The sequence below is a fragment of the Nicotiana tabacum genome, chromosome 10 (genome assembly GCF_000715075.1).
Source record: "Nicotiana tabacum cultivar K326 chromosome 10, ASM71507v2, whole genome shotgun sequence".
NCBI lineage: Eukaryota > Viridiplantae > Streptophyta > Magnoliopsida > Solanales > Solanaceae > Nicotiana > Nicotiana tabacum.
In genome coordinates this window covers 109,323,456-109,332,351 of record NC_134089.1, presented here as the reverse complement: position 1 = coordinate 109,332,351, position 8,896 = coordinate 109,323,456, and the positions used below count along the sequence as shown (strand labels likewise).

The window sequence follows — 8,896 nt, the reverse complement described above, 5'->3', positions numbered from 1 at the left end:
TTCACAATAAGTGACCAGTTTACTTTTTTATTTCTGTTCAAAATAAATATTCAGCTAGGTAATCAAGACAAAATTCAATTTGTTTTTACTCTTTTACCCTTATGTGCATATCCCTAAAAAGTATTCTCATTCCTCACTATAACTATGTGGTCAATATTTAATAAGGGTAATTTAGTCATACTAGGTATTTTTGTATAGGATTTAGCATTTTCTTAATGAACGTGCTAAAAGGAAACTGGTCACGAACATATGGAGTATATTTATGCAACTCTCATGAATGTTATGACCTGTGGATGCTATTATTGCTGTCATTACGCTTTTGTTTGTAAAAAGAAAAACATTTCATTCTACCATATTGATTTCGAAATTTTCTGAACAAATTTACAATCGTTTACTGGCGCTTTTCCTGTACACACTTTATATGATTTTAGAGGTAGTACCGGTGTTTCTTATTTCTTCACTACGGTATTTGATAATCAATAGAAAATGTGAGGACCGGCATTACTTGAAATAGCAATTGCGACCTTTTACTTTCACCCAAAAAATAAAGCTTTTTCCCTCCTAAGTTCTAATGGTTATCCAATAGTTAGTACTCATAAGTTCTGTGGTGAGTGATAGACATAGACTGAATCAAATGACTAACGTTACGTTTGATAAACTTGGAAAAGCTCATCATGAAGAATAAGTTACAAGGCTCATAAAATATAAAAATGTAAAACAACTCGAGTATTTCATACTTTCCCCACCCAACACTATAAGGTGTAAAAATGTTGGAAAGAATTATATAAGGTGTAAAAATGTTGGAAACAATTTCTTTGAGATTGTTAGTATCACCAAAAGTCTCTTCTCCTATTCATTTAATAGAAATTTTCAGAAACCAGTGTGTTTTAGTGATTGTTAGTTTGCTATAGCTATCATTTACTAAATTATTTTCTATAGTTATATTTTAATTTGTTATAGAGTATATTTGATGCATTTAAACTAATGTATTCATGAATACAATAGGAAAACTCGGCGGAAAAAAGGGAATTACAGCTAACGTATAGATCGTATTCATATGTATTCGCGAGCTGTATTCGTGAATACAGTAACGAAATTTGCGAAAAAAGGTTTTCAGCTGTTTAAAAACAATAAGTGAATCAATTAACACGATATACTCCTAATATAACTCAACAAACTCAATTATAACACACAAAATTTGTATTTCCAGTTATAAAAAAGATTCTCAACCGAAAAACACCCAAAAACATAGCAATCTTCAGAGATTCAATCTATCCTTTCTTTTTTTAGTGGTATCTTTATTAAAATATTTTTTAGTGGTATCTTTACAAATAGATTTATATATTGAAATTATATAATTACATTGAATACAGTTAAATACATAAAAATACATTGCATACATGAAGTATAGCAGGTCATCTATAGTAAAAAAATATATGAATACATAATGCTGATACATTTGAATACATATATACATCTGAATAAATAAATTATATTAATTACAAAAATATATGAATACATTCTACAATACATTGAATACATATTGCTGAATATATATTGTTGGACAAAATAGTGAAACAAAGTGAAGCTTTGAAATTATATAATTATATTGAATACAGTTAAATACAATGAATATATTGAAAAGGTAGAAAAAACTAAAGACAGTGAATACAATGAAATACATGAAATATAGCGAGATACATTGAAATACAATGAAAAAAAAGGTAACAGACTCTTCAAGTTCCTCGGCCCCAAACTCCGTCCTCAATCCACCGATATCCAGGCCGCCATCATGTGAGGCGTCGCCGTCGGTACCGACGCCCTCTGAGTCGTCCAGCTAGTGAAAATTTTGAGAACTGCACTTGTATTTCTCCGGATCTTTATTTTTTTCCAGATCTTTATTTCTACTTACCACAACTCTTTAGAGCAAAATAAGTTGAAAATTGAGAGAGACGGTGGAGATGAATCAGTGGAGAATCATTGATAGAGAGAATGGGGAAGAGAATTTCGCTGTGACGGAGAGAAATTAGAGAGAGAGAGAGATCGTAGAGAGAGAAGTTTACTTCCTATACGGTAATTTTGTGAGAGAAAAAAAGAAAGAAGGAGAGAAAAAAATAATACACATCGTATTTAATGGCTTAAAGGTAGGAAGTGGCCATAAATAGATATTTTGCTATAAAAATTAAAATGTAGCTATATAAGATAATTTTTTAAAAGAGTATTTATTTATAATAAATAAGGTATCAACCTTTGCTATAGGAGGTAAAATTTCCTTCATTCAATCCCCCTCTTTGCCACCCCCCAAAAAATGGAAAAAGAGAAAATGATGTAAGGTTCAGAATAGGCCAGTAAACATTAATAGCACTGTAGTCTCCATTGATCCAGTGGCCCAATTACAAAAGGATGACAAAAAGAGATTTTTACCTATATGTATTACATTACAAACTTATTTTTTACCTATATGTATTGCATTAAAAACTTATTTACCCCTTACTGTTTAGGTCTTAACTTAATTACAAATTGATATATAATTTACCAATTATATATAAATTAGTATTAATAAGTATATATCCCTTGTATATTAGGAATTGAATAGGGAATCACTATCCCTTTATACTCTCTCTTTCTCCATCTTTGTCCTTCCATGTTTTCTATTTTTTATTCTTTCATGTTGTATAGAGTTTTACTGGAATTCATCATTGGATCTTAATCGTTCCAATATAGAGTTTTAATTTTCCTTCATGTTGCACAATTGGTGTTCCAATTGAAATTGTCAATCAATAAATTTTGAAGATGTTTGACTCTCCACCATTGACATCCATTAAAAAGTTTCGAAATGTTGAATTCAAATTCAGGTTTTCAAAATATAAAATTTTCTTTTTGGATTGGATGTTGCAAATAATTGAAATTATTCTTTAAAATTTTTATCACAAATTTGAGGGTGTTTGGTGAATATTAGAGTTGATGACGGAAGAAGAAGAAGAGGAGGAGGAGGAGGAGGAAGAAGAGGAAGAATAGGAGGAGAAGAAGAAGAAGAAGAAGAAGAAGAAGAAGAAGAAGAAGAAGAAGAAAGACATGGCATAAATACAAAATTATATTAAAGTTATGTTATAGTTGTATGTAAATTTTATTTAAATTGTATTATATTGTAATTATATTTTTATTTTATTTTGAGTACGGTATGAAATGTTGAAAGTTGTATAATGTATGAATCTTTGTATGAAATCTGTATTTAAGTTATAAATACTATCTTTTTACATAAAGTTATTGATATGTATCAAAATTGTATTAAGAAAGAAAGTATTGATTGGAATTTCAGAGAAGAAGAAGAATACACCACGTACAAAAATATATACAAAATACATACAAAAGATATTATACAAATTTTGTATGAAAATTGTATTTAAGTTGTATGATATTGTAATCGTATTTAATTGGGTAAAAATAATGTATAAAAATTATAAATAAGTTATCAATAAGTTGTATTCTATATAATTAGTTGTACAAAATTTATATGTTATTGTAGATGTATCATTTATATCAAATTTGAATATTCTGACATTCAACTTACCTTATTTAGGTGCTGTCTATCGTTAATGTCTTTATTGCTTTGATTTGGCATTACATTCTGGTTCAAACTATTAAAATAGTTTTATAAGATTTGGTTCTCACGAGTGAGAGCACCAAGCAGTTCCATGACTCCAAGGTGTTCAACAAAACATTTTCCATTAGTGTTCAAGAAAGTCAAACCACCTAGTACGAAAATGAAGACAACATACAAGGCTAGCAGACCCAACTTATTCATGTAACATGTTAGGTCATAAGTTAATTGAGAAGGAACTTTGAATTTATGCAAATTTAATTGCACTAGTTGGCAAGTTTGAAATCAAACGAAAACTTTTATGTTTTCCTTTTATTATATTTATCTTCTAGGTATTAGACAATCTTTCCTTTTGAGTCTTAAAAAATTTGTTTGCTTCAACAGTTTCAGTTAAAGTTCTATATGTTTTCTCTAAAAAAAAAAGTCTTAAAACTATTTTGCTATACTACAGTTAAGGCATTATAGTAAAGAGGAGATGAGAGAACAGAGAAAATGGACGTAACTGAATCCCTTAATTTAAAACACTAATAATGATTTATATATGGAGAAAGGCGGCAAAGAATAGGGAAAGAGGAGAAGAGAGAAAAAAAGAAAAGGGTGTAACTGAATCCCCTAATTTAAGACACTAATAATAGATTATATATAAATTGTAATCAATCCTTGTTTAGGACGGGTAATATATAAAATTAGGACAACAACAACAACAACATCCCAGTATAATCCCACCAGTGGGGTCTGGGGAGGGTAGTATGTACGCAGACCTTATATTAGGACAATTTTGATAAATAATTTTCAAATATTGTATAGGAACAAAAAATCTCTAACAGAATGCCAAAAATTACTTTTAGCCTGCAACCGAAACTATTTACGTCTCATAGCCGCAAAATATATAAATTTTGCATATATATATATATTTAAAGCGGCTATAAAATTTCATTTCTCAATCATAAAATGTCCAAGAGGATCACGTGAGAGGCACGTGGATGACGAAACGCTAAACTCCTCATCCGTTCATCAACACACAATCGTATGTCTTACTTCTAACATCCAACTCAAAAACCAACACTCGCTCAGCCACAGACCTCACTATCTCTCTGTAAATATCCGCTCCCTCTCTCTCTCCTCCCATTATCCACGCGCGCGCACTCTCTCTTCCAATGGCTGGTTTGCTGGAAACCATTAAAGTCCCACGCGCCTCGGCTCTGCCGTCGTCATCGCTGGCTCCGGTAGCCGGTTTTTCCTTCTCAAGCCCTCGTTCCTCCGTTAGATTCTCTCAATTCAGAGGCCTTAAGATCCAGCTAACTCGCTCATCCGTCTCCAATACCTCATGCTCAAAATTCATTCCCCGAGGAGGTCCAATCGTCTGCGAAGCGCAGAATACTGCCCTTGAAGGTAATTTTAAAAAAATAAAAATAAATATCTTGTACTCTTCTCTATTTTACGTATATTTTTTACTCCTCTTCATGTTATAGTGTAGCTGTTGAGATTTTTCGGGCTCCTTTAAGCTTGATTTTGCTGAATGAACTGTTTCACAACATTCAATTCCATAGTAATTAAGTTGGTAGACGGTTACCAGTTTAGCTTATTTGATATGAGCTCTCATGTTTTACGAGTAACATGAATTATATTTCATATTCTAAGACAGATTTTACTTGGCGGTGGAAATGGACACCTGAATAACCACTTTCAATTTGTAAGGGGCAGGGTTGCACAAGGAGCGTTACTTAATTGATTTGAAGTAGTGAATATGGCTATTAAGCAGACTTCTCTTTCTGTTTCTTTGGATTTAGAGTTTCGTTATCGTTGGAAATTCAATGGCATCACATTGCTAATAAACAAACGGCCAAGTTGTTAGGTACACTCATTTGTGTTTGACTTTTGTGCCTTTCATCAGTCATCAGTCTGTTTTAATAGTTTCCCAGTGAAAGCAAAGACATAGCCGCAGAGTTCTAAGGTTAGAAGTACTTTGGACAAGTTCTAAGGTACACTAATTTGTGTTTTCTGAATAAAACAGGAATTTGTGCGGGAAAACCATCAGTAAAGTGTCAACTAGTACTTGTGTTAGATGTCCTTTAAAAATCCTAGAAACTAGAATAACACTTTTACAACCACCAGACACCTGCCGCAGGTGGGGTTGTTCTTGTTTTTTCCCTTTTGTTGATATTCCAGACACCATCCAAACGATCCTTGAGCAACCCTGCCCTGCCACGGTTCCTGCGATAAGCTCCTTCCCTCAATCTTCCATAGCTCTTCTTTCAGCATCTTACTACTCCTTCCCTCAATCTTCCGTAGCTCTTCTTTCAGCTTCTTACTTTTCTTTTTCGTTCTTTCCCTATCTGATGGAAATACTATTTTGCTAGTGGTCTTTAACAACACTATAAAAGGGAACTAGTAGAGGTGTCAAGATGAGCCAATTGAATGTTAAAAGGCATCACTGGAGTCTCTGTGGTGTATTTCCGTAAAAATTGCTACTTCCACTTACCTGCTAAAATTCAATGAATATTGTTTGCTATTATTAGGGATGGCAAACGGGGAGGTGCGGGTGTGGGGCGGTGTGGGTTTAAGGCTATGCGGGGCAGTGTGGGTTTAAAGCTATGCGAGAGCGGGCGGGGCAGGTTGAAATACCTTTTCATAAAAATTAATGCAGGACGGGGCAGGTTGCGGGTTATGTGGGTTAATGCGGGTTTAAGTAAGATTTCTTCTAATTCTTCCTAATCAATTTTTTTTTTCTTGACTAAAGTTCATGGCGGCATTTGTGTGATGGTTTTTTCGGGTGAATCTCAATAGAGGAATGGGATTTAAGATCTCGAAAAAATATATTATTGTAAATACTATTTTACAATGAATACTAAATTAATACATTAGGGGTCATTTGCGTTTTTCACAATGAGCAACAAATATTTTTTGTTTAAATTGAAGAATTCAGTACATAAGCAACAAAAGAACTTTCAATTTTTGGTTGATTAAATTGAAAATTTCAGCTAAAATAGAAAAACGAAATAAGCAAACAAAATGAAAAAAAAAAAACACTTATGTTGTGCGGGGCAGGGCGGGTGGGCGCGGGTGTGTGTGGGGGCGGGTGAACGCGGGTGAAAATGCTATGCGGGGCGGGGCGGGTTAAAATTTTCGCGAGTTTATGCGGGTTTGCCCCGTAACCGCATCGAACCGCTTGCCATCCCTAGCTATTACGAGCATATTGATTGCTCATGATGAGGCATTCTTTGCTATATTGTAGAAGTACCACCAACTTGAACAATGTTGTGGACACCTATGAGTTACTCGTAAAGCTTCTTTATATCTTTGAGAATAAACATTGTTTGGTACATCAGTGCTTCCTTTCACCTTGTTGAACTTCATTCTTCACCCTTAAGCTCTTTCTGTGCAAGATGTAGATGTTGCACCGATTACACGAATCGTACATAGTTAGGAATATGGGATTCTATGTTTTCCGATTTGATCTTTGGCCTTATTGACATAATATAAGTAGCGTAAACAAATATGATACATCAGCTTCTTTGTCTAGTAAATTACAAATTTGTTTCTCTGGTTTCTGTTTCTGTGTAATTAGCCTGGCGCAATATGCGTCTTGTCTAGAGAGCATTGCTTTTGCACCATCCCCATCATCAGGATCTTTTGTTGGTTTAACATGGTTCTTCAAAATTGCAGTGGGTGCTGTTAATGATAAAACATGGAAGTCACTTGTTGTAGAGTCTGATATACCTGTACTGGTTGAATTTTGGGCTCCGTGGTGTGGTCCATGCCGAATGATCCACCCGGTCATTGATGAACTGGCAAAGGAATATGCTGGCAAGCTTAAATTCTTCAAGCTAAACACGGACGAAAGCCCTTCCACAGCAACCGAATTGGGGATTCGAAGCATCCCAACTGTGATGATTTTCAAGAATGGAGAGAAGAAAGATGCAGTCATTGGTGCAGTTCCTAAATCTACACTAACCACCTGCATAGAGAAATTCTTGTAAAATGGTATCTTATGAGAATCTTCCTGTTTCTATTTTCCCTCCTTGCCTTTGATGTGGCAAAATTAATCTAGTAAACCTGAAATGCTCCTGTATAGTTCGGTGGCATTATGTTTCCCCATTAACATTATGTTGGTAGTTGAATGTTTCTGTTGAGTTAGTTTGTAATATTTGGGGGGTCTCAAAACTGAACAGTCATATCTATTTGTGAAAGAGAGTGGCTTTTCAGAAAAGTCATCTCTAAAATTCTATAAATATAAGTAATCTCCTGAAGTAGGGGAAGTTAATTTGCAGTATACAAAGACTTCGTTTAATCCTGAAAGGAATTGCTTGTAAACCCCCGAAGACAATAGGGGCATATCTCTTAAGGACAGTGTGTTTGACACAACAAAGTTTTTCTTCTTCAATTTTGTTTCCTATTCTTCTAACAGTTTCTCATGCATAGAAATTGACTGATTGTGTCTGTAAAGGCTTTAAAATGGCATCATCCAAGCTTTATTTTAACGGAAGGCAGGCATTTGTTTTTGCACAACACATGCTAGGCATTTAACTTTGCATGTTTGTCACCTTGTTTAGTGTACGCAGTGGCGAAGCCAGAAATTTCATCTAGGGTGTTTAAACTTGAAAGAAGTTAAAAAAAAAATTCGATAAAAGGTATTCAATATATATTATATACCTCTAAAATCTAATATTTACCTATATATACAGTGTAATTTTTCGACAAAGGGTGGTCAGTTGACCACCCTTAAGGCTATGTAGCTTCGCCGCTGAGTGCACGTAGCATCAAAATGATCACAGCCAAAGCGCACACGCTATGTTTATTAGTAATCTTTGGCTTTATGAGATCAGTACCCGCTATTGAGGTTTTCTGGGCTGTTCTATACTTTGCTGACTGCTGAGGGCAATTTTTTTTTTACTGCAGTTCATGGCAGCAGATGTGTTCCTTGATGTATTAATTTCGTTTCTTTATGTTCTTGTTATTTTATCACCATTTATACGTAGGATCATGAGAGAGTCGTGGTGTTGTGTATAAACTAGGATTTAAGCTGGATTTGTGCCGGTGTGACTTAGGGTGCTATTTCAAGATGCTAGTTTGATTGTTTATTGCTTTTGTTTCCATGGGTTTATGTGATCAGTTTTTAGCTTAATTTTGAAGTTCATATTTTTAAAGGAGAAAAGCAGATCAGAGTAAATCTGAATCTATTCCGTTTACTGAAGATAAGATTAGGTTACCATCATTGACTATTGATCTCTAGGTAGTCCTTGTCATTTTAGTTTTATAAACACTCAAAAATTTCTTGAAAATAGCTATCCAAAT

The 8,896-nt window shown here is 33.9% G+C and overlaps 1 protein-coding gene across 1 annotated transcript; it reads left to right on the top strand.

Moving 5' to 3' along the window:
- Window positions 1-4,633: 4,633 nt before the first annotated feature.
- On the top strand, window positions 4,634-7,874 carry LOC107828114 (uncharacterized). Its single transcript, XM_016655371.2, has 2 exons — window positions 4,634-4,993; window positions 7,268-7,874. Exons 1-2 carry the CDS (start codon window positions 4,759-4,761, stop codon window positions 7,579-7,581), a joined length of 549 nt encoding a protein of 182 aa, XP_016510857.1. The 5' UTR covers window positions 4,634-4,758; the 3' UTR covers window positions 7,582-7,874.
- The last annotated feature ends 1,022 nt before the right edge of the window (window positions 7,875-8,896 follow it).